Source organism: Diceros bicornis, chromosome 5 (assembly GCF_020826845.1).
Source record: "Diceros bicornis minor isolate mBicDic1 chromosome 5, mDicBic1.mat.cur, whole genome shotgun sequence".
Taxonomy (NCBI): domain Eukaryota; kingdom Metazoa; phylum Chordata; class Mammalia; order Perissodactyla; family Rhinocerotidae; genus Diceros; species Diceros bicornis.
Genome location: NC_080744.1, coordinates 78,473,150 through 78,499,994, shown reverse-complemented (window position 1 = coordinate 78,499,994; position 26,845 = coordinate 78,473,150). Strand labels below are relative to the sequence as shown.

General features: G+C 43.0%; 1 protein-coding gene and 1 long non-coding RNA gene across 2 annotated transcripts in view; one reads left to right on the top strand and one right to left on the bottom strand.

Moving 5' to 3' along the window:
• LOC131406375 (uncharacterized) overlaps positions 1-22,036 on the top strand; it is a 40,297-nt gene extending 18,261 nt beyond the window's left edge. Inside the window, exons 2-3 of the long non-coding RNA XR_009220124.1 lie at positions 6,153-6,386; positions 21,092-22,036. This is a non-coding gene — a long non-coding RNA (uncharacterized LOC131406375). The remainder of the gene's footprint in view (positions 1-6,152; positions 6,387-21,091) is intronic.
• TRPM1 (transient receptor potential cation channel subfamily M member 1) overlaps positions 1-26,845 on the bottom strand; it is a 148,436-nt gene that overhangs the window by 104,424 nt on the left and 17,167 nt on the right. The window contains 1 exon segment of the mRNA XM_058542269.1: positions 25,219-25,237. Within this exon segment, the coding sequence (XP_058398252.1) occupies positions 25,219-25,237 (19 nt within the window).

Sequence of the window (26,845 nt, the reverse complement as noted above, 5' to 3'; positions counted from 1 at the left end):
ATCCACAGTCACCCCAAAACCACCACAGTGGGAGCTTTTTGGGTTTGCTGTGACAATGTGCGCGATTATTCCAGCTTTTGATGAATAGCAGGAACCTAAAAACCCAAACCCTGAAATTCTCCTCTACACAACCCTCTGTGCATGGGGGTCGGGTCTCCCCACACACCTGTGAGTCTCCTGGCTGTGGGCTTCCTCCCTCCTCCACCTCACGGAGGAGCTGACAGAGATGCAGACAGGCTGGATGCAAGGGCAATTAGGGCTGTTTCCATTTTACAGATGAGGACACTGAGGCTTCTGAGTGGCTGACTTGCCCAGAGAGCAAGTGAGGTGGAGCGGGGTCATAACTAGCTCAGGCTGTCATGTTCTCCCCATAGAGCCCTGGGGAGGGGGGCGTGGTACAGCCTGAGCCTGGGACCATGCTCCCACCCCAAGCTGCAGGAGATCATACCTAGGCCACGAGGATACCCAGGGAGCTCAGGGAGCCTCTGAACTCAGAGGTGGATGCAGGCTTGTGCATGTGGGCCAGGCCGTTTTCTGGGGAGGGATCTGCCCTTGGCTTTCGTCAGCTTCTCTAAGGTCTAAGCCCACCAAAAGTAGATAAACTAGTCCCAGTATAGTGGGTGAATGGGAGGCGAAGCATGGCTTTCCCTGTGCTTTGCCGGAGCACACAGCCTGGGTTCAAGGCAGTGCCCGCCCAGCAGCAGCTCTGGGCAGCCGCAGCGTTGTTTTCCTTGTTCACTGTAGTCGGCTCTAGAGGCCTGAGAGACACATGGCTTTTAGCAGGAGTCCCTCCAGGGGGCAGACGGGATACTGCGAGTGGCAGTAGTTCTGATGGCACCAATTGAGGCAAAATTTTGGAGGCAGGACATTCCTGGGGCACTGGGTATCAGCCTGGGAGCGGCCAGGGAGGCTCCACTCAGCAAGCGAGCATCCCCACCTTCCCTCGGGAGGCACCTCATGTCCCCTTGTCTCTCTTTTGCGATGTTAGCTGCCTTCGATGGCCTAGAGCCAATGGTGATCTTCTAATTCTATCATTCCTTCTTCCTTTGTGAGCTGGAACTTATCTACAAAGGGAAACTTTCCCTGATCAAATTGGTTACCCTGAGGGGCAGTTCACATAGGGAAGGCAGAGTAATGAGTTTCCAGAGTAATGAGTTGGTTCCCTGGCATCACTCCAAGGTGACTAATGCATTCCTTTTGTTCAGAGTGTCAGTGTGAATTCATGTATCTAAACATACTTGATGCATCGCAATCCACATCACTAATGTTTTTTACTATTGCTCGAATTGTCCCAATTTTGCCTGGGCTCCCAAATCCTTCTGGCATGACCCCAGGAGGCTCTGAGAACTTCCTTCCTGTCTAGAATGAAAAAATGTCTTGGGCTCATCTTGTACATTTCTTGCCCTAGACCTGGACTCACCATTTCTCCAAGGAGCCCTCGTTCCTTTCAGGGAAAATGGCATATGGAAACCAGTATCTGCTGCTGAATTGAATTGTTTCTAGGCCTTTTGAGTGGGCAGAACTATGAGAACTATGCATTTTATATATATGTGTGTGCATACACATATATAATATACATATTGTATATACAATATACATAGACATATTGTATATAGTCTATAATATAATAATAATATATAGTATATGTATAAGAAAACGCATCATGAGTTCACACTGATAATTTCCAATTCAAATTTAGAAACAGGGATTTTACTTAACTTCCTTGATTTTATATTTGTCTCTTTTCACTTATGTTGAGTCTTATTCCTAATGACACTTAATTTCTCTCTTGCTTTATTGACAGTATAGTTGCAGAGCAGCAATATCAATATTACTGTTAACAGTACAACAAATGAAAGCAGTTTAAAACATTATTTTGTTGTTCTTTTTGACCATAGGTATATCTTATTAGGGTTTTTAAATCATTTAAAATGATTCTTTTCTGTGTGGTTATTCTGCAAACTTGATACAAAATTAGGCTCACATTTTATTTCCTTTAGGTTTTTAGGAACTGGTATTTCAATTGAGTTTTGTTTTATAATTACATAAAACATTTGATTGTTGCAAGGTCAAATCTGCAAACAAGATTTCTTCTGAAATGTCTAGCTACTATATCTATCCCTCCCCCTAGTCCTTCCCTCCCACAAGTAAACTTTAAGAAATGACGCTTCAGTATTTCCACTTTTAAATACTAGTGTGTGTGTGTGTGTGTGTGTGTGTGTGTGTGTATACATTTGTTATCCCCTCCTCTTTCTCTCATAAGTGGAAGAGGACGTTACAAACTTTTTCGCACCTAGCTTTTTGCACATTAACTTCTCCACTTTTCCTGGGGATTTCTTAGCCACTCTTCATTCCTTTTTTGCAGCTGTGCAGCCCAAATCCTTGGGCGAATGCATGAAAGTTGATTCAACCAGATGGATGCGGGTAGTTTTCAGTCTTTACAAATTGCACAGCAACAAAAAGCCTTGCCACACATCCTTCTGCACTTTGCCAATAATCTTTAGTCTAGGCGCCTATAAGTGAGATTGCTGGCATTATGGGTAAATGAGTATGTAATTTTGCTAACATTGCAAAATTCCCCTCCAAAAAGGTCATACTGTTTTGCATTTCCACCAGCGTTTTATGAGAGTTCTTGTTTCCCCACAGTCTCATCTACAGAATATGTTGTTAAACTTTTGGATTTTTGCCAATCTAAGAAATGGTGTCTCAGTATAGTTTTGATCTATAGTTTTCTTGTGATGCCCTTGTCTGGTTTGTGTAACAGGGTAATATCAGCTTCACAGAATGAGTTGGGAAATGTTCCCCCTCTTCTGTTTTCTGTAAGAGCTGGTGAAGGATTGGTACTAATTCTTTTTTACAAGTTTGGTAGAATTTACCAGTGAAACCATCTAAGCCTGGGGTTTTCTTTGTGGGAAGTTTTAAATTTAATAGTTCAATCTCTATACTTTTTATAGATTGTTCAGATTTTTCTATTTCTTCTTGAGTCAGTTTCAATAATTTGTGTCATTCCAGGAATTTGCCCATTACATCTGGATTTACAGTTCACTGGCATGCAGTTGTTCATGGTATTCTCTTATAATCCTTTTTATTTCTAGAAGATCAGAAGTGGTATCCCCTCTTTCATTCTTGATTTTAGTAATTTTAGTCTTCTCTCTTTTTTTCATGGTCAGTCTAGCTTAAGGTTTATCAATGTTGTTGATCTTTTCAGAAATCCAACTTTTGGTTTCATTGATTTCTTCTATTGTTTTTCTAGTCTATTTTATTTCTTTCCACTCTAGTCTTATTTCCTTTTTTTCTGCTTGATTTGAATTTATTTTGTTCTTCTTTTTCTAGTTTTGTAAAGAGGAAGGTTAGATTATTTAATGCTTTCATTATTAATATACATGTCTTTGGCCATCAATTTCTCTCTGAGCATTGCTTTAGCTGCATCTCATAAGTTTTGGCATGTTGTGTTTTCATTTTTGTTCATCTTAAAGTAATTTCTAATTTTTTGTGTGACTTCTTCTTTATCCCATTGGTTACTTAGGAGTATAGTCACGCGCCACATCATCACTTTTCAGTCAACGATGGACCACATACATGATGATGGTCCTGTAAGATTAGTAACATATAGCCTAGGTGTGTGCTATACCATCTAGGTTTGTGTAAGTACACTCTATGGTGTTTGCAGAAGGACAAAATCACCTAATAATACATTTCTCAGAATGTATCCCCATCGTTAATTGATGCATGACGGTATGTAATTTAATGTCCAAGTATTGGTGAATTTCTCAAGTTTCTTTCTGTTATTGATTTCTGATTTAATTCCACTGTGGTTGGAGAACATACTTTGTATGATTTCAATCCTTTAAGCTTATTCAGGCTTGTTTAATGGCCTAGCATATGGTCTATCCTGGAGAATGTTCCACGTGAACTTGAGAAGAATGTGTATTCTCTTGTTGGGTGGAGTGTTCTATTAGATGCCTGTAGGTCAATGTAGTTTTAATTTGCATTTATCTTACTATGAGTGAGGCTGGGCATCTTGTCATGTTTAAGGGCCATCTGCATTTCTGTTTCTGTGAACTTTCCACATCTCCTGCTCATTTTTTAATGGGGTCTTTATTTTTAAAGCTTATTTATATATATTAAAGATGGCAAACTTGTGATAAAGTGGCAAGTATTTTCCCTCAGTGTGTCATTCATCTTTTAACTTATCTTACTTGCCTTGGCCTCTTGCTTCCTTGTTATCCATAGTTCATTCAATTCAATTCACCATTGACATCACCTCTTCTATGCTGTGCAAAGATGTGGGAATGACTTTCAAGGTTTGCAGGCTAGTGGAGGAGATGGCGCCTACACAAACACATTTGAAGTACAAGTAAGAATATAGGAAGCATTCTAATCAGGTTTGCCAAGTAATAGGAAAGTATAAAGGGGAGAGAAAACTTATCAGAAGAAAGGGGAGGGGAGTGTTTCAACTGAGAATGTAGTTTGACTGGGATTCCAAGTGGCAGATTTGAGGAAAGGAGGCACTTTAGGCAAAGAGCTGGAGTAGGATACAGCAGGGCCTCAGGCAGGCCAGGAGACCTGTAAGCTGGAGCACGATTCCCACGGACAGGTGATGGGCAGGGAAAGGGGAAGACCAGGCTGGGAGAGGAGGACAGGGTGGGAGAGACCTGGAGAGTAGCAAGGGCTTGGGCTAGCACTGGCCAAGCAAAAGGTATGTGAATCCTGACCTGGAAGCCCTGTTCCAAATTCCTTCCTTCTCAAAGTCTTAATTGAGGTAGGACTTGTACTTGTGCAACAAGCTACATTGCTCCTGGGATTGGCTGCAGAGGTGAGCTTCCACTTTCCTTATTTCTGAATTATTTACATACATTTTAATACAAGATAGAGTTGACTTATGAATGACTCAATTGGCAGAATCTCTGAAATAAAGAGGCTGATGTAGGAGATTAAAAAAACATGTTTGCTTTGTAAATTAAACTCATATTTCATTCAACAATGCCTCTGTGAATGAAGAAGGCTAGAGAGGAATTTAAAATCTTTGGTGTTGCTATCAAAGACAATCATAAAAGTAAATAAATGGATAACTAGATTAGGCAAAGACCTGCAGGTCTATCAATGCTTTTGAACAACATAAACTCTGCCTCCATTTTTCTGTAAATCCTTCACTGACTGACAGAAAAACAAAGTAGGTTTTTCCACTTGGGGGAAACAAGATCCTCAAACATTTGGAATGCAGGCCTTGGAAGCTCCCCTCTCTGTCTGAAGGGCAGAGGGTCTTCCTGGTGAGCCTCTGGGGCTGAGTTGGCCGAAATATACTGGTCATTCTCCAAAGGATTCCTGGCCCCATCAATAGTTGAATATTGGGAGCAACCTTGTCACACCACCCTTCTCCACTGCACACAGCTCCAGGCAAGCAAGAGCTGAACAAGCCTCCATCGCTGGTCATTCTGCAATGGAGGACACAGACTCCAGAGAACCAACCATGGAGGTATCAACAGGAGGATCCCAGCTGTACAATGGCTTCCTGTCTGAGGACGAGAGCTTTCTCCTCATTTTTTCTCTTTTCTCCTCTTTTTTATTTATTTAGTTTTGCTTCTCAGTGGGTTATGTTGCAATGTTGCAGATGATGTGTGCTGGGATAATAAGCACATGGGTGAAAAACATGCCAAACATTTAATATTTTTTAGTTTCCAGAATAATCTCTACAATGCAAATAAGGCCAGTGACTTTGCAGTGGACATAATCATGTCGAAGTTTTATAAAAGTCTTACAATGGTATGAATGGCAAGAACTGGTGTGGCCATGTGGGTCAGCCTGGGCAAAGGAGGGCAGTGTGCCTGGTGGTGCTGAGGGCTGGCCTGGTCATGGCTGGAACTTCTGGAAGTTCCAAGGAGAGAGTGCTATCTGAGCTGATTTTTTTTTCCTGACATCTTGTTAATTCACAAGTCCACCAACCACATGTAAGAAGCCCCAATGCGTCGCTGTGCTGGAATCTGTAACCGTCTGAATTCAATGTCCTGCCCTCTGGTGGGATCTAATGGGAGACTTCCAAATTCCAAACACCCAGAGAATGCTTCTTAAATCTTCACTCTGGAGCAATGGCGAATCGCCCAAAATATGGGTCCAATTATATGAAAGTCAATTTGACCTTTTCTTCCTTTAAGATGTCTGTGTTCCTGAGAAGAAATGTGGGCGGGAACCGTGGCAAGAAGTTATTTCGCCTCCGTCTGACTTTGTTTATAGCAGCTGACTGCATAAGAAGAGCAGGATGGCTGGGAGATGGAAGGATGAGCATGAGCTGCACAAAGCCAGCTGTGCCTTCTCGCAGATCGGCACTGAAAGATGCATTACAGTGCATGAATGTTCTACACACCACTCTCCCCTTTGTCACCTGGCAGGTGAGTTATTTACATCTCATGCATCATGCCTCAGTGGAGAGGGAGAGCTCCTTATGGTTTTCAAGATAATCTCCTACCAGTCTCATCTCTTTTGAGTAGCATTTCATAGCTACTAAAATTTGTATTTTACTTAACTTGGTTGCAATAATCCATAAAGTGAAAAATGCGTCTAAAACAAAAATTTAGATGCATCCAGTAAATCTCAGTGAAGCTTTAAGCAAAAAGTTCTGGGAACAGAGTACTCTCGTTACTTGAATCTTTTGTTTCAACTAGCAGAAAGACTTTGAATTTTAATCTTTTGATAAAAGTCTTCTGAAAAGTCTCTGAAAAACAGGCCAAGGCAGGGCTGCTAAGGAGAGAGGCGGCAGTGTGAGCACCCAAAGCTTCTGGGAGGTGAGGGCCAGCTCTGCAGAGGGTGGAAAGAGCAGGGGAGATTCTGCCATTCTACTTTTTTTTTTTTAATTTTAATAGAACTTATTTTTAAAAACAGCTTCAGATTTACAGAAAAATTGAGAAGCTAGTATAGAGAATTCCCATATATCCTGCACGCTTCTATTATTAACATCTTATTATGGTACATTTATACTATAATATAAATGTATTTATGTGGTGTATATTACTATGGTAGCATGTATACTAGGGTATAGTGTTATAATTAATGAGCCAATGTTGATATATGATCATTAACTAAAGACTATACTTTATTCAGATTTCCTTAGTTTTTATCTAATGTCCTTTTTCTGTTCTAAGGTCCCATATTACATTTATTTTTTTCCAGCTTTATTGAGATGTAATTGACACATAACACTGTAAGTTTAAGGTGTACCACGTGTTTATTTGATACATTTATAAGTTTCAAAATGATTACCACCATGGTGTTAGCTACCACCTCCATCTTGTTACATAGTTACCATTTCTTTTTTGTGGTGAGAACATTTATGATCTCCTCTCTCAGCAACATTCAAGTACGTGATACATACCTATTATTAGCTATAATCACCATGCTGTGCATTAGATTCCCAAACTTGTTAATCTTATAACTGGAAGTTTGTATCCTTTGACCAACATCTCATTTCCTCCACCCCCTAACCCCTGGTGACCATCCCTCTACTCTTTATTTCTCCAAGAGTCTGAAAGAGTTTAACTTTTTACCACTCCGCATATACGCGATCTCACACAGTATTTGTCTTTCTCTGTCTGACTTATTTCGCTGAGCATAATGCCCTCGAGTTCCATCCAAATTATTGCAAATGGCAGGATGTTCTTTCTCAGGGCTGAGTCATTCTACTTTTTAAAGTTCATTATTTCTTTCCCAGTTGATTCAGAAAGCAAGCAAACAACAAACTTCCTGATTAAAGTGATTGTTAGCAATTAGTTCCCAATTTTCCCTAGTCCTGGGAAACTTTAGCTGAGGTTTCCCTTTCCTGTCATGCCCAGTTCCTTCCTCCCAAGGGGCCAATTAAACTTTTTTTTTCCTTAAGTCACTTGGATGAAGAGGAGTATTCTCTGCTTTGAGGGGTCCCTAACTCAGAGATGCTGCTCCTTTTAGAATTGGGTCTACTCGGGAGCAATGTTCTCTAAACATCTCAATTGCACTCCTCAGAGCTTTGACATTCTCAAAAAATGATCCCCCGTGAACTAATTTGGACAACTCTGCATACTGTATTTTCCTCTTGGAGATTCACAGTGCATATTGGGATAGGAATGGCTCTGAAATATCCTGCAATGAAGAAACCTCTTTACTCTTACGTAACTTAGCACTTCCCTGACTCATTTGATCCTGGAATCCCCCTTTTCGTCTGAAATATCTCTGAATATCTCTCAGATTCAAAGTGGCACAAAGAAGGATTTGGGAAGCCCCACCCTCAGGTAACCAGGAGCTTAACCACCTGAGGGGCTGATGACTGTTCTGTGTTGAGGTGAACTGCCTCCCTGAGGTCCTGTTTGAAGGTCTGGAGAAGGGCCCCTGACAGTGCCTACTGAAACCTCCCTTGGCTTTGGTGAGATTGGATCATATCTTAATGTGGGTTCTGTCAGATTCGCTCCCATGGGGACTCACTGTTGCCCATCTGCTCCAGTCGGGGAATGGTACCTGATAGAACTGATTGTCCCGGCTAAGTCAGCAGGAAGAGGAGAGACAAGCAGCCCTGCCCCTGCCCTCTCAGACTCCAGGGAGAGCCTTTGCCTCCTGAGCACCCTCCCTCGCCCCACCGAGGCAAGATGTGGAGAAAGCCAGGGTCAGGAGGCACTTTGGTGACTGTCCTGTGGCTGCGGGACTGAGGGCTCTCTGAAGGGCCACTGGTTGTGCTTAGCATTCTGTGCAAACCTAGCCTCGGTGGGTCTACTCCCAACCCCGTCAAACCAGCTGACTCTGCCCTTTCCCACGCAGAGGTCTTCAAACATGCCCTTCTTCCCTCCTGCTGTATCCTGGCCTTTGACATCTTACCCAGCACATTTGTTAAGCTTGGGCCCTGCTTTCTGTGCCCAACTCATGCTCCACATGGGGGCAGCATCTCCATCAGGAGTCCTTCCTGGAAGGCCTAGCCCGGGGACTGTGGCCTTTCTTGGCTCCCACTGCACCTTCCATCCAAGCACCTGACACCTCTGGTGAGAACAACTCTGCACAGGCCTGTGCTCCCTGCTGGAAGTGACCTCCTCCCTCCAGGACATCATCATCACGCAGGAGTCCCCTGGGCCTGCTAGGTGTTTAGCTGAGTGTTAAATGCCCTGCAGGGCTCCCTGCAGCTGCCCACTTCCTATGTGGCTGTGCTCTGGGCTCCTAGCTTGCTATGCTCTCCAACCTCTGCATTTGTTGCAGCCCCTCTGCAGGCTCTGCTCCAGCTTAGCTCTTGGGGTTTCCACCCACACCTAGCTGCCTTGCTGCCAAAGCTCTTCCAAGACCTCTGCCCCATGCCATTGCCTCTGCTCTACTGTGGGCCACCTGGCTCTCTCAGCTGCCCTCTCCTGCCTCCAGGCCCCCATTTCTGCCACCTCCACCCCCACGAGCTGCTGACACAGGCCTGGGGTATTCCCCGTTCCTGCTGAAAGGTCAAGACCTTTCCCCTGCCTGTGTTGCACCCATCTTGCAGGGCGACTTAAGACATGCAGACCAAATGAGGACCAACCCCAATCTGCAGGTTCAATGGCATCAAATTAATGTCTTTCTTTTGTTTTTAAAGAATGCAAACAAAAATTCTTTTTATTTGTAATTAATTTTCAATAATCTATATATCCTTGTGGTTCAAACATCTTAAAAGCATAATCAGGTTTGTGGTGAAGTCTCCCTTTTACACCTGGCAGTTATCTTCACAGTTTCCAGACCTCCAAAATCAGTAACACCTGTTTTGCTTTGTTTTGTTACCGTCTAAAGAGTTTCACGGATGTGCAGGCAAACATGAATACAGGTTCAGAATGGAAATGTTTCTGAGGGGTCTGCTCCACCACTCTGGGAACCACTGCCCTGGTGTCAGGTCATCTTTGGGCATGGGGAATTGGGAAGTTGCCTGATGGCAGTGATTTGGGAAACTGTAGGGGATGGGCTAGACTCTAACCAGGAAACAGAAGGGAGGAAGGATGAAGAGAAGCAGGTGGCTTCCTAAGATGTGTTCAAATAGCCCTGAGATTTCTTTATAATGAATTATAGTTCCCTCCTTCTCTTTGTCCCCATCTCAGAATAGCTAATAATAACCAATTTTTTTTTACACTTCTATAAAGCACTCTAAACTAAATAACACCTTTTTAAAAAAATTTTTTTATTGTGGTAAAATATACATAACATAAACTTTATAATTTTAACCATTCTTAAGTGTACAGGTCAATGATATTAAGTACATTGATATTGTTGAGCACCTATCACCACCTCCATCTCCAGAATTTCATCATCCCAATTAGAAACTCTGTATTCATTAAACACTAACTCCTCATTTCACCCTCCCTCCAGCTTCTGGCAACCTCTATTCTACTTGCTGTCTCTATGAATTTGACTGCTTTGTGTATGTCATACAGGTGGAATCACACACTATTTGTCATTTTGTGACAGGCATATTTCACTCAGCATAATGTCCTCAAGGTTCATCCATGTTGTAGCGTATGTCAGAATTTCCCTCCTTTTTAAGGCTGAGTAATATTTCATTGCTTGTATATACCACAATTTGCTTATTCATTCATTCATTGATGGACATTTGGGTTGTTTCCATCTTTTGGGTATTGTGAATAATGCTGCTATGAACATGGGTGTACCAATGTCTGTCCAAATCCCTGCATTCAATTGTTTTGTGTATCCACCCAGAAGTGGAACTGATGGATCAAATGATGATTCTATGTTTAATTTCTTGAGGAACTGCCATTTAGTTTTCCACAGCTGCTATACCATTTTATATTCCCACAAGCAATGCACAAGGGTTCCAATTTCTCCACATCCATACCCATGTTTGTTGTTCTCTGTTTTTTTTCCCAATATATAATAGCCATCATAATGGGTGTGAAGTGGAAATTAACTCTTAATACTCACAACAACATTATGAGGGAGGTACTGTATCTCCATTTTACACACCAGACACAGTAGGGCACTGTGAGATTAAGCAGCTTGTTTAAGGTATCACAGCTAGTAAGTGGCAACTCCAGAATAGGAATTGGAGCAGTTAGGCTCCAGAGCTGTGCTCTCAGACAATCTGTCACACTGGTTGCTGGGCATACCAGCATCACTCTGGATTTACCCTTGCTCTGTCCCTTGATAGCTTCCTTGATAGACATTTAGCCTGAATTTGCCTGTAGAGTTTTAAAATATTGAAGGAATAGGAATGGATAGATCCTTTCCTGTGATGGAAACTTTTCTCCTCGCTGCTGAGCAGAATCCTCAGACTCTCAGGCCATGATGGGGGCATGGTAAATTCCCTGTGCTTGGGTTGGGACCTTAAAGAGCTACTGTCTGGGAATATAGGTGAGTAAACCAGCTTGCACAGGAACTGCGGCTCAGCTTAGAGTTATATGGGTGAAAATCTCAATTCTTACAACTGAATTAAGGTGATCCTAGATTGCTAAGGCACCAAGGTTCTTGAAAGACAAAAATAAAAATCCTCTCTGGAGGAATATAAATCATCCTAAGTCTCAAATTACTTATACAAACAATTTGTCAAATATAATTTATGACACACAAGTAAAGATAATCAGACACTTTGGGACACAAGACAACGTGAAAAAGAACCAGCAGAAACAGCAGACAATAGAAAAAGACCTCCAGGGATTCCATGTATTGGAATTACCAGACATAGACTTTAATGCAATAATACTTACATGACCAAGGAGATAGAAGACAAAGTTGAAAAGTTTTACAGAAAGCTTAGAACTATAAAAAGTACCTTAACAGCTTTGAAAAACAGCCAACTAGAAATTATAGAACTGAAAAAATCCAATAACTGAAGTTAAGAATCCAGTGGATTGGATTAACAACATATTAGACCAGTTGAATAGAGTATTAGTGAAACTGAAGCCAAATTAAAAGAAATTATCCAGAATGGAGTAGGAGAAAGAAAAGTAAGAAAAACATAGAAAAGAAGGTAAAAGGCAATGAAAAGCTCTAGCAGTGTGTTTTTGGAATTCCAGAAGGAGTAGAGAGAAAATGGAGTGGAAACAACATCTGAAAAGTTAATGGCTGAGAATTTTCCATACTGATGAAAGATATTAACCCACAATTTAAGAATCCAAATCAACTCCAAGCAGAATAAATACAAAGAAATACACATCTAGACATACAATAGTGAAATTGCTGTAAGACAAAGACAAAGAGAAAATATTAAGAGCTTGGAGAGAAAAAACAGATTACCTTCAATAGAGCAGACAGCTACTAAAAAGGCAGCTGATTTCTCCACAGAAATAGTGAAAGTTGGAAGATAATGAAATGATGTATTCAAAGTTCTGAGAGGAAACAATTGCCAACCTAGAATTTTATGCCCAGCAAAAATATCCTTCAACAACAAAGCGGAAATAGAGATATTTCCAAGCAAACAATAAGAGAGAGTTCATCGATAACAGGCACACATTAAAAGAATTACAAAGGGCTTTCTTCAGGAAGAGGTAAAAATATCACAGATGGATGTATGGAGCAGAAAAGAATAAAGAACAATGAAAATAGTAAATGTGTGTGTACATATACATGGATTCCAACTATATAAAATAATAACAATACTATCTTGTGGGATTTTAAACAAATATAAAATTTAAATACTTTACAATAACTTCTAGTTTCTGCTTGAACATGTAACGATTTTGGAAGTCATCACTCCCATTCTCACAACAAGAAAAATCTTCTTAAATCTATCAGAGAATTGAAAACATAGGACTTGACACCCAGAAAACCAGAGAGACAAGCAAATTCAGAGAATCACAGCTTACTGGGAGCCAGGAATGGGTAGGAAAACTTAAACTGTAATTGACAAATTATGGGAAGCTGACTATGAACTAGCTTGAGAGTTAAAAAACTCCAGGGGGGCCCAGTCTTAGGGAGGCCCTCACAATTTTGTGAGTATTACCCCAAGAGTCCCACCAGGTTCTCACAGTAAAGATCAGAGAAAAGTCCCTTCATGCTTCTGGCATGAAGGAGGAGGGGGAAAGTATCAATTTTGAAATACACCCAGAGCCTTCTGTTCTCCATCTGGCCACAGGGAAACTACTTTATCAGAGCCTAACCAATGTAGGGGAAGGGAAATACCCAACTCCATCCCCCTCTAGTCTTCTCATCTCATGTAAGTGGGAGAAAAAAGCTGAGAAGCACTTGTGAAGGTCAGAGCCCAGGGGCACAGGCTCACTAAAAGACTGAGACCTGATCATAGGATGGTAGAATGCTTCTCTACTGCCCCTCCCACCTCACTACCACCACAACAGGGCTCCTATATAGTAACAGGGGCTTACAGCTGAAAGAACTGCAAGGCTCAGACTCAACTTAAGGAGTTTCAAGAGAACTCAAAGACAACAGGGAGACACTGGAGGAAAGCCTCAGACACCTACATCTACAGTAAACAGTAAACACAGTGTAACTCCCAGCCAGACAAACATAAACACTCCAACTAAAGTCCTATTTACCTCAGTTCTTATTATCCAATACATCATGTCTGGCTTTCAACAAACAATTACAAGGCATGCTACAAGGCAAGAAAAAACACATTCTGAAGAGACAAAGCAAGCAACAGAACCAGACTCAGATATGGCAGAGATTTTGGAATCATCAGACTAGGAATTAAAAATAATTTTGATTAATATACTAAGGGCTCCAATGGAAAAAATAGACAACATGCAAAAACAGATGAGTAATGTAAGCAGAGAGATGGAAACTCTAAAAATAAATCAAAAGGAAATCAAATCAGATCAAAAGCACTGTAACAGCAATGAACAATGCCTTCGATGGGCTCACCAGTAGACTGGACATGGCCGAGAAAAGAATCAGTGAGTTTAAGATGTCAATAGAAACTTCCAAAACTGAAATGCAAAGAGAAAAAAGAATGAAAAATAAAAGGAACATAATATCCAAGAATTGTGGAACAATGACAAAAGGTGTAACATATACGTAATAGGAATACCAGAAGGAGAAGAAAGAGAGAAAGGAGCAGAAGAAATATTTGAAGTAATAATGGCTATTTTCCAAAATTAATGACAGACTTCAAACCACAAATTCAGGAACCTTGGAGAACACCAAACACAATAAACACCAAAAAATCAACACCTAGGGATATCATATTCAAACTGCAGAAAGACAAAGACAAAGAGAAAATCTTGAAAGAAGCAAGAGAACAAAAAAACCTTATCTATAGAGGAAGAAGCATAAGAATCACATCAGAATTCACGTCAGAGACTACATAAGCAAAAAGAGAGTGGAGTGAAATGTTTAAAGCGCTGAAAGAAACAAACCAATAACCTAGAATTCTATATCCAGAGAAATCATCCTATAGAAGTGGAGAAATAAAGATTTTCTCAGGCAGAAATTGAAGGAATTTGTCACCAGTAGATCTACCTTACAAAAAATGATAAAAGAAGTTCTTCAAAAGAAGGAAAAGATATAGGTCATCAACTCAGATCTAAGTAAAGAAAGGAAGAGTGTTAGAGAAGTTGTAAATAAAAATAAAATAAACCTTTTATTTTTCTTCTTATTAATTGATCTAATAGATAACTGTTTAAAATAATAATAGCAACAATGTATTGAGTGATTATAGTCTATAAATAAGTGAAATGAATGACTGTAATGTTATAAGGGATGGGAGGGAGGAAGTGGGAATATTCTGTTATAAGGTACTTGCACTACCCATGAAGTGGTATAGTGTTAGTAGAAAGTGGATTTAGATTAGTTGCAAATGTATACTACAAATGTCAGAGAAATCACTAAGGACACTTAATAAAAAAGTATCATTGATAAACTAAGAGAAGAGAGAAAATTGAATCATATAAAATACTCAATCAAAACCAGAGAAAGCAGAAAAAAAGAGAAGATCAAAAAGACACAAAGGACAAATGTAATGAATAGAAAAGTTACAAATATGGTAGATATTAATCCAATTACATCAATAATCACTTAAATGTGGATGGTCAAAATATACCAATTAAAAGACAAAGATTGTCAGAGTGGCTAATAAAAACAAGACCCAACTATATGCTGTCTGTGAGAAACCCACTTTAAATGTAAAGATACAGATAAATTAAAAGTAAAAATATGGGGAAAGATATACCATGCTAACAGTAATCAAAAGAGAGCTGGTGTAGCTATATTAATTCCAGACAAAGTAGACTTCAGGAAAAGGAAACTTACCAGAGATAAAGAGGGCTTTACATAATGATAAAGGGGTTGATTCTCCATAACAATCCCTAATGTGTATACACCTAACAACAGAGCATCAAAATACATGAGGCAAAAACTAATAGAAATTCAAGGAGAAAGAGACAAATCTGCTACTGTAGTTGGAGACTTCAAAAGACTGCCATCAGTAATTTACAGATCCAATGGGCAGAAAATAAATAAGAATACAGTTGAGCTGAGCAGCACCATTAATAAACTGGATCTAATTAACATTTATAGAATACTTCATCTAACAACAGCAGAATAAGCATTTTTCTCAAGCTAACATGTAGCATTTACCAAGATAGACCACATTTTGGGACATAAAACACACCTCAACAAATTTAAAAGAATAGAAATCAGACAAAGTATGTTCTCAGACCACAGCGGAATTAAACTAGAAATCAATAATAGAAACATAGCTGGAAAATCCCCAAATACTTGGGGATTAAACAACACACAGATCAAAGAAGAAATCTCAAGAGAAATTAAAAAATATTTTGAGCTAAATAAAAATACAATCTAATCAAAATTTGTGTGATGCAGTGAAAGCAGTGAAATTTATAGCCTTTGCTATATATATTAAAAAGAAGGAATATCTAAAATTAATAGTCTAAGCTTCCAGATTAGAAAACTAGAGAAAGAAGAACAAATTAAATCAAATGCAAGAAAATAAATAAAAAAGAGCAGAAATCAATGAAATTAAAAATAGGAAATCAATAGAGAAAATAAATGAAATCAAAAACTGGTTCTTTGAAAAGATTAATAAAATTGATAAACCTCTAGCCAGCCTAACCAAGAAAAAAAGAGAGAAGACACAGTTACTAACATCAAATATTAAATAGAAGCCATCTTTACTGATCCCATGGACATTAAAAGGATAATAAAGGACTACTATTAACAACTTTATGCCCACAAATTTGATAGCTTAGATGAAATGAACCAATTCCTTGAAAGACACAATCTACAAAAACTCATATAAGAGAAAATAGATAATCTGAATAAGCTCATATCTACTAAAGAAATTGAGTCAATAATTAATAAGCTGACAATACAGAAAGCACCAGGAAACTAGATATTTTCACTGGTGAATTATACAGCACATTTAAGGAAGAAAATATACCAATTCTTACAATCTCTTCCAGAAAATAGAAGCAAAGGGAACACTACCTAACTTATTCTATGAGGCCAGTATTATCCTAATACCAAAGCCAGACAAAGACATTACCAGAAAAGAAAACAACAGACCACTGTCTCTCATGAACATAGATGCAATAATTCCTCAACAAAATATTCGCAAATTGAATCCAATAATGTATAAAAAGAGTTATACCCCATGACTAAGTGGGATTTATTCCAGGTATGCAAGGCTGACTCAACATTAAAAAATCAATTAATGTCATCCATGACTTCAACAGGCTAAAGAAGAAAAATCACACGATCGTATTAATAGATGCAGAAAAAGCATTTGACAAAATCCAACACCCATAAATCATAAAAACTCTTAACAAACTAGGAATGGAGGAGAACTTCCTCAGCCTGATAAAGAACAATTACAAAAACCTTACAGCTAGCGTCATACTTAATGGTGAGACACCAGAAGCTTTTCTGCTAAAATCAGGAACATGGCAAGGATGTCCCCTCTCAGCACTTGTTTTCAACATTGTACCGGAAATTATAGCTAATGCAATAGATAATAAAAATAAGTAAAAGGTCTACGAATTGGAAAGGAAGAAATAAAACTGTCTTTGCTCACAGACGGCATGATGGTCTATGTAGAAAATCCCGAAGAATTGACAAAAAACCCTGCTGGAACCAATAAGCGACAACAGCAAGGTTGCAGAATACAAGGTTAATAGATAAAAATCAACTACTTTTCTATATACCAGCAATGAACAGTTGGAATTTGGAATTAAAAACAAATACCATTTATATCAGCACCAAAAAAATGAAGTACTTAGTCATAAATCTAAGAAAATATGTAAAAGATTGATATGAGGAAAACTACAAAATTCTGATGAAAGAAATCAAAGATCTAAATAAGTGGAGAGATGATCCACGTTAATGGATAGGAAAATTAAATTTTCTTGAGATGCCAGTTCTTTCAAACTTGTTCTATAGATTTAATGCAATCCCAATCAAAATCCCAAAAAGTAAGTTACTTTTTGGATATTAACAAACTGATTCTAAAGTTTATACAGAAAGGCAAAAGACCAAAATCTCCAACACAGTATGACACTACTTGACGTCAAGACTTATTATAATGCTATAATAATTAAGACAGTGTGATATTGATGAAAAAATAGACAAACAGATCAATGGAACAGAATTGAGAGCCCAGAAATAGATCCACACAAATATAGTAAACTGATCTTTGACAAAGGAGCAAAAGCAATACAATGGAGAAAGTATAGTCTTTTCAGCAAGTGGTGCTGGAACAATTGACATCCACATGCAAATAAATAAATCTGGACACTGGCCTTCCACCTTTCACCAAAACTAACTCAAAATGGATCACAGTTCTAAATGTAAAGCACAAAATTATAAAACTTCTAGAAGATAGCATAGGAGAAAATCTAGGTGACCTTGGGTTTGGTGGTGACTATAGATACAGTACCAAAATAATGATCTATGAAAGAAAATGTTGATAAGTTGGACTTTATTAAAATGAAAACTTCTACTCTGTGAAAGACACTATTAAGAGAATGGAAAAAGAAACCAGAGGCTGGAAAAAAATATTTACAAAGCACATATCTAATAAAGGGCTTATATCTAATAGAACTCTTAAAACTCAACACTAAGAAAACAAATAATCCAATTTAAAAAATGGAGAAGGGATCTGGACACCTCACCAAAGAAGATAAACAAATGGTGAATAAACATATGAAAAGATGCTTAACACAATCTGTTATCAGGAATAGCAGGAATTTCAAGTTAAAACAACAATGAGATACCATTGCATACCTATTACGATGGCTAAAATCCAACACAACTGACAATATCAAATGCTAGGAAGAATGCAGAGCAACTGAAACTTTTATTTATCGCTAGTCAGAATGCCACTTTGGAAGACAGTTTGTCAGCTTCTTACAAAGCTAAACATAGTCTTACTATATGATCCAGCAATCGAGTTCCTAAATATTTACCCAAATGAATTCAAATCTTATATCCACACAAAAACCTGCACACACATGTTGACAGCAGCTTTATTCATAATTGCTAAAACTTGAAGCAAGCAACATGTCCTTCAATAGGTAAATGAATAAACAAACTGTGGTACATCCAGACAATGGAATATTATTTAGTGCTAAAAAGAAATCAATCCATGAAAGGACATGGAAGAACCTAAAATGCATATCGCTAAGTGAAAGAAGCCAATCTGAAAAGGCTACATACTGTATGATTCCAACTATACGGCATTCTGGAAAAGGCAAAACTATGGAGACATTAAAAACATCACTGGATTCCAGGGGTCTGGGCGGGCATGGGAGGGATGCATAGATGGAATACAAAGGTTTTTAAGGGCAGTGAAATATTCCGTATGATACTGTAATGGTGGATACATAACATTATGTATTTGTCAAAACTCATAGAATGTACAACACAAAGAGTGAACCCTAATGTCAGCTATGGATTTGGTTAATAACAATGTATCAATTTTGGCTCATCAATTATAACAAATGTACCGTACAATGCAAAATGTTAATAACTGGGAAAATTGTGAGAGAGGAGCGAGGAATTGTATAGGAACTTTCTGTATTATATGCTCAATTTTCTGTAAACCTAAAACTGCTCTAAAAAATAAATTCTAGTAATTAAAAAAATACATGACAACAATAGCCTATAAGTTGAGGGGGGTAAGTGGAATTAGAATTCTAAGATCTTTGCATTGACTAGAAAGAGGGTAAAATTTCTAATTAACACTACACTTCAGTAAGAATGCCTGCTGTAATCCCAGGCAAACAGTGAAAGTGTAGGAAAAGTGTGCGTGATTTCCAGGCCAATAGAGAGGAAAAACATAATAATAAAAATATTCAATCAATCTAAAAGAAGGCATAAAAGGAGAGAAAAAGGGACATAGAACAGGTGGAACAAATAGAAAACACATAGTAAGTCGGTAGATTTAAATAACCATGTCAGAACTTACATATAAATGCTCTGGATAAAAGACCATGCTTTATAAAAGAAAAACCTACCATGTTCTATTTGCAGGAGACTCACCTAAAATATAAGGATACAGCGAGCTTGAAACCAAAAGGATGGGAAAAAAACCATAACTAATCTCAGGCAAAGCAGACCTTAAGTCAAAAAGAATGATTAAGATAAAGAGAAAAGATAATGAGAAAAGGTTCAATTCACCAGGGAGTTATCAGAATTCTAAATGTGTATGCCCCTAATAACATAGCTTCAAAATATACAAAACAAAAATTGGCAGAATCACAAGAAGAAATCACAGTGAGAGATTTAACCACATCCTTCTTAGTCATCACTAATAAAACAAACAAAAATAAAAAATGATACATATTTGGACAATGTAATTAAAAAAACTGAGTGAAGAGACATTCACAGAAGACTTCATCTAACAGCTTGTAGGAAGCCATTGCAAAATGCATGTAGGGGTGTGTTGCTCTCTCTTGTGGATACCTCTTGCGAGCAACACACGTGTACACAGGACTCAGGGTTTCAGTACATATTCCCTTCTCTCCCTCCCCACCCGTCATCCTTCAGAACTCTCTCACCCTTGGCGGGGTTAGAAGTATCTATGGTTCCTTACTATGGGTCCAGGTCCCAGGAGATGGGAGCCAGGACCTGGGAGGAGAGAGCTGATGCTGGCAGTATGGGCAGGATGAACTGCTGGAAGATTTTTATCAGGCGTTAACCAGAGGAGAAATGGCTTGATTTTCAAAGCACTTTACAAATGCATTAGTCTTGTGGTCCTCACAACAGTCACAGAAGTTAGTGGAAAGGCTGCTATCATCCCCATTTCTCAGATGGAGAAATCGAGGTGTTAAGCAATTTGCCCATGGAGCAGGTGTGTGAGGGTGCCAGGCTGAAGCCCTGGGTTTTCCCACTCCTGGGAACACCTCCTGGGTTTCTGGATGATTCCTGATGGTGACAGCGGAGAACGGGCTATTGCAAATCATGTCTCACAGACATACATACAGTTACTGTATGTTTCTGAGTCTCTGCCACTCAGGGCCTCCTGTGGGCAGCTGCCATCTGGGTGCAACTCGGAGCTGCCAAAGGCCTCCCAGTCCCCAGGGGCAGATGGCCTTTGGCTTAGCAGAAAAGCATCTTAATGGCCGATTTTCTGTGGAAGGCAGGATTTTTGAGGAGCAGGACTCATACAAGAGAATTCAGAACAGAGACAAACAATGCAGTTCCACAAGAGAAAGTTGGTGGAAAGGGGTTGGGGGCTGGTGGGAGACGGGCCAGAGCTCTACAGCAGCCAGGACAGGGAGATGGCGATGCTAACCTTCGTTTTAGTCTCACAATTGTTCCTAAACCTTCCCTTCGACCTGACCTTGTTTAACTGCCTTGGCTGAGGGTTGTTTGGGGAGTCGTGAAGGGTTCAGTTCCACACTTGGGTAGGGATAGGGTGGTGATTAGGGAGACCTAAGGGAACTTCGGAGGCTCTAGGGGAAGGGGTGGGCATGGAGAATTTACAGGAACAAGCAGTGATGTGGAACGGGAGTACCAGGGAGTCTCAGACATCTTGGGGCAGACACTGGCCTCCCTGGATAAGGGAAATGAACAAATTCAGTCTAAATGTTAAAAGAAAGTGATGCCTGGGGGGCTGGAAGGTGCCCCCCCACTGTGGCCAGTGTCTGGCATCAGTCTCTATCCTATGAGGAAGGAAGGGTGGCATTCTTTCCTCTGTTTGCAGTTGAGGAGCCTCGGATCCAAGGAGGTGGTGACTTGGCGTACATCTCACAGCTGGTCCATGGCAAGGCCAGGACTGAAGCTGGACCTTTATCACCCAGGTCTTTGACTGTAGACTCTGACCTGCGCCTCCCCTCCCCACTCTGCTGTCCAGTGTGTCAACCAGGGCAGACAGGAGGGAGGGCTTCCTTCCTCCCCACGAGCTCCAGAATGTGTCCACCAAGAATGGAGACCGTCTCACCATTGGAGGGACCAAGCCTGCTGCTGCCCAGGAGTGATATTTACAATATTCAACAATCCACATCAACATTAATCAATATTCAAAAGTGAGACAATTGTGGGACCAAAACAGCTAATAGCATCACCATCTCGCTGTCCCGGGCTGCCCCCAGCTGGCTGCCCCAGAGTCTGACCCTCTCCTCCTCCATCTCTCTCCTCTTGCTCTTGTGGATCTGCATTGTTTGTCTTTGTTCCAAATACTCCCATCTGAGTCCTGCACCTCAGTACCAATGAACCGTAAAGGATGCCAGCTGCTGTCACCTGGCTGGGCCGCTCAGGTGCCTACCTGTGGTACACTCCTCATTTCACCAGGCAGATGCCCTACACTGCCTCTGAGCCTCAGGAGTTTGGTGACATTCTTATTTTGGCTCCCTTCTTGCCCACAATGGGGGGAGGGTGGTGCTGGACAAAGATGACTGGCCTGTGCCAGGGCTCCTCTGCTTCCAGAGCCATGGATCTGCCTGCATCACTGATGAGCACAGGTGGATGTGCAGAAGGCAGCCTCCCCTCCCCAAGCCCCACTCTAGACAGGATCCAGGCTCAAGATGGAAGCCAGGGGTGGCTTCATGGGCATGCAACCCATGTGCTCACATGGGGCCCACCCTCAGAAGGGCTCTGCGCTTGGTCTTATGCTCTGCTGTTGCCATCCTGAAATACATAACAGTTTTTGAACGAAGGACTGGCGTTTTTATTTTGCACTGGACACAGCAAATCTTGTAGCTGATCCTGACGAAAGCTCCTCCGGATTCAGACAAATGCAGTCTGCGTCCAGAGCTGGTGGCCCCCAGGCCACTTGTGTGGCGGCCTCCTCGGGTGCTAGCAGGAGTGAAAAGACGTGCTGCAGGACACGCACGAGCCAAAACCGGGCTCAGGGGCCTCAGTCACGGAGGAAGGCATGTGGAGCAGCCTTCCCAGCTTCCTGGACCCTCTTTCAGCCGGGTCGTCTCTCCACTGTGGACTGTGGTCCGGGGAGCCCTGGAGGCTTCCTCGAGGCTAAGCCAGGCTGGCCGGGGCAGGAGATCCTATCCTAAGAGCCGTTGGTGCAAATGTCCCACCCTTGCAACAGGGCCCACCCTTGCGCTTACCCTTCAGCTCTGTCCCACTAAGAGGTCCTGGGCAGTGTGGCCCTCTCAGCTTTGGGTCATCTGGCAAGATCCTGACACGCCATTCTCTGGACCTGGCTGGGTCCACAGCCCGGCCTGTGAACCTGGGGTTCTGCCAGCTCAGCCTCTGCTGCCCCCACCTGGCCTCTCCCAGAGCTGACTTGACCTCCTGCTGTAGTTTGGTCCAGTTTGCCAACTTCCTAAAAAAACATGAAATTCCTGCCATTTGACTGTTTTTGACCTACACAAATGGCAATTTTTAAATGGTTCAACCTAAACCATTGATTAGAAGGGGCTTATAAGTGGGAGCAGAGGGACAAAAAGGAGAAAAAGACACGTGTATAAAGACATTCCCAACATACAGCTTCAGTACATGCTGAGGAGAGCCCAGATGCTCCTGTCAGCTGTCTGTGGGGCAGCCTGAGGTGCTGGCACAGCAACTGGCCGCCTGAGGGGAGTGAACGAGGCGTGGCAGGAAGGCCCCTACCCCCACCGAGGACAAGGAAGGACGAGGAGGGAGGTGTGCATGGGGTGTGCTCGGGGAGGGCAGGCAGCAGGGCCAGCCCCTGGGCAGAGAGAGGCGAGGTGGCCCAGGGAAGGGAGGGGAGGCCCCTGTCATCTCTATGCAGCCCGCTGTTCTTGTGAGACAGGTCAGCTCCTCCCGTGAGGGTAGATGAACAGGGGCATGTGACACTGTGTGTGGTGCCCCTCCTAGCCCAGAGGTTACAGAACACTGGAGAAGGAGTGAGTGGGGCAATGGGCCTGGATTCTGGCAGGTCAACATGGCAGAGGGGAAAAAACGTGTGAAATTCTGTCAGGGGCTGGCTCTGGAGGGGATGTTTGCAGTTTCTATAGCTCTCTGAGCCTCAGTGTTCCCATCTGTGCTTCGGAAACCAAAGCCCTCACTTCCTCCACCTCACGGGCAGGGCTGGTCTTCAGCAGGGATGCATTTCCAGGTGGTAAATATCAGGATGCTTCCATATAGGTCAGGAAGTAGCCACTGCGCAGAGCCGCCTGGGTGCCCCAGCTCCTCCCCTGGGACCCTGCGCACAGCTCCGTGACCCAGCACCTGAAGGGTTAATGCCAGCACATCTGGGGCCTCCAGGACCTGCCCAATGCCCTGCCTGGCATCTGACCTTTCTGCGCTGACCTTGCTGTTTACAGGGTGCTGATGAGAAGCGAATGAGACCACATGCAGAGAGATGTGCAGACTATATAGTGGCAGAAAACTCATGGTATTATTCCTGGTATAGCCTGGAGGTGTCCAGGAGGTAGCTGGGGAGATAGTGTGAGCCCAGGGAAGGTGAGAATGGCCGTGGGTGGGAGTGGGACAGGCAGTGAGAGGGCACTGGGGGCCCCCAGCTGCTTTCACAGCCTGACACCAGGCTCAGCTCATCCCCCTCCTGTCCTCCTCTCTGGGCACGCCACGAGTTTAAAATGACGGCTTGGCAGCTGTCCTCAAACAGTTGTGTTAGAATGCAAATTGTTGAAATGACTCCCGGCTCCCAGCATAGCCCCAAGTGATGCATTTGGCCGGGCTTAGCAGTCGGGCCTGCTTTCCCGGGGTTCAAGGTTTTATCCACAGCCATTAATCACATGAAAGTAGATATTAAGGAGCATTAGCCCAGCCAGCTGCCACACCACGTCCTGGGCCATTACGCGGATTACCCTTGGACAGTGCCCTCTCCCCTCGTCCCGGGATTGTGGGGGATTGTCCAGCCCGGGGGGCTGCAGGCAGTTCTACGACCCCCATGGCTGCGTGGCCTCCCGGCCTGTGCACATGCTCTTCCTCCTGTCCTCTCCATCGTCCCAGAAGCGGCTCCTCTTCCTCTGACCTCCCGGTGGAGGGGCCTCCATCTCCCCGAGGAGGTCCAGCGCCCTTTCCCATGGGCCCCACGCGAATGCCTCCAGTAACCAGAGGGAAAGCGTGTGGGGGGCTCTGCGGGAGGCCGAGGGCCACACCAGCAGGTCGCAGGGGCGGAGAGGCGCCCTCTGGAAACTCGGAGGAGGACTGCGAGTGCGGTGCTTCCTCCTCTGGGCTGGGTGGAGGGTATAGGAGCTGAGCCCCAGATTCCCTTTATGGTGGGCCCCCTGCTCAAAGCAGCCCTAGCAGGGGGCTTCTCGGCCCGGCCTAAGGCGACCCCCGACGACGACACTGTGCAGGGTCAGCTCGCTGATTCAGCGCTTCTGTGGCATCTGGGACCTGCGTGGTCCCAGCCAGTGAACGGCCAGGCACAGTCAATTTCTTTTACTTACTACCAGACGAGCCCTAATACTGGATTAGAGGGGCCGCTGGCTATCCAGCAAAATGAGTACCCACAAAACCTCCAGCCGACGCCCCTTTTGCTGTTAACCTTGATTACCAATACTAAAAAGCACATTTGCTTCAGAGGGCCTGAGGGGAATGGAGACCCCAGGGAAGGAGGCCTTGGCTGGCTGCAGAATCCGCTCCGATGGAGACCTCTGCTGTTTTTACTTTGAACATCTCCCAGTTTCTCCCCGTGGGCCAGTGCATTCAAGTGCAGATGCATTTCCCTCATTTTTGTCATCAGTTCTACTCAGTCTCTTTAACCACTTCGGGACTTAGAGACGCTGATGGTAGGAATGGGGCTGCACTGCAGAAACTGAAGGAAGAGAACACCCTGAGTACAGCATACAGGCGGACCCCATGACCCCATGACCCCACATGGGGCAGCCCTTTGACTCACTCCTTCCTCTGTGTTTGCTGAGCCGGGAGGCAAAGGTGGACGGCGCCCTGGGCTCTGGAGCTGTTACTCTAGTGGGACTGAGAGTGAATTAACATGTAGATTCACCATATAATGTGGTGATAAGGGCTGTGAGGTAAAAAAGGGGGGAAAGGGGCAGGTGGGTGGGAGTGGCTGTTTCGGATGGGAGTGGCCTGAGTGAGGAAGGGTGAGCCACGGGGCTATCTGGGAAGGGCATGCCTTGGGGAGGGAGCAGCTCAGTTGGCGGGATAAATGTACCACAGCAGCTGGAGACCCTGTGGCCAGAGTACTGAGGGGACAAGAGTAGGGCAGGGCCTTGTGGGGTAGGGGTAGGCCCAGATGAGGTCAGCAGGTCATCCCTTTCTGGACCTTGGTTTTCTCAAATGAAGGGATTGGGCTGGTTCTAAGAATCTTAAATCATCCATGTCCCAAAACAGAGACGCGTGTTAATTGTGACCCCAGCTTTAGAAGCAACACCAACGAAAACCCTAAGTTTGTGTACACATTCTATACACACAAACATTTGTCCACGTTCATTCCAGCACAGGGAGCATGATGGCAGGTACACACCACATAGCCAAATGGGCAGGGGAGAGGAGAAGGGGAGAAAAAAGAAAGACCTCTTTATATGTACACACGTAGGGATGAAATACCCAGATATGCAAGATAGAGTTAGCTCTAAATCTGCTGATTTATAGGGCGACCTCTGAAAGAGTAAGGGAAACAATGTTGCAGAGTGATGAGATTATGTAGTTTGTTTCCGTAAAGACAAGCCCAACAAACCCCTCCACTAGCATACACTTTTCAGTCTGTGTGTGTAGGAGACATAAGCAAGGCATGGCTAGTGGGGCACGGGCCAACTCCCCGTTATCTCAGGGAGGGCAGGAGGGGCCAGGGGTTCATGGTGCATCCTCCAGACACGGGATGAGAGGGGATGGGCAGCAGGGGACGGGGAGAGGAGTGCTGACACGGACTCTGTGAGGTCTCCAAGGAAGCAGGAGGCAACCAGCATCCTCGAAGTTGGCTCTGTTTCCGCATGTTTCCCTCCCCCCAGCCCCTGTTGTGCTTGCCATCTGAACACAGGGGCTTTCTTCCACCGTGAAATACTTGTCACAGCACCATTTAAAATCAGAAGGCATTTGAAGCGCTGTATTGTCCAAATAAGTATTTCTTGCAACCCTGTGGATGCTAAAGCCAGTCTAATCCGGCGACAAGTAGCTCAACTTCCCCCCAAAATCCCAAATCCCAGTCTTCCTGGACGTTCTCCCTTTTATTGTCGAATCAATAAACTTCATGATAGGTCAGAGCCCATTGCAGTAAGGTCTGTGCAGTGGCCTGCAGAGCTGAGGGCCTGCAATTCCTTCTCCCTTTCGGACTGGCTCCTCCCCACTCATCTCTGTTTTCCCCTTCCCCTACTCTTCTCTGTCTCTCTCAATTCTCCTCCAACTCACCAGACACAGCCCTGCTGAGGCCTTTGCCCTGGCTGTTCCCTCTGCCTGAGCACTCTTCCCGCAGGTGTCCGGGTGGCTCCCTCCCTCACCTCCTTTAGCCTTTGCTCAATGCCTCCTTCCCTGAGACCAGCATAGAACTGCGACCCTGGCCCTGATGTCTGGCCCCCTGGCTGCTCTGTTATTCTCCTTAGCAGTGCTC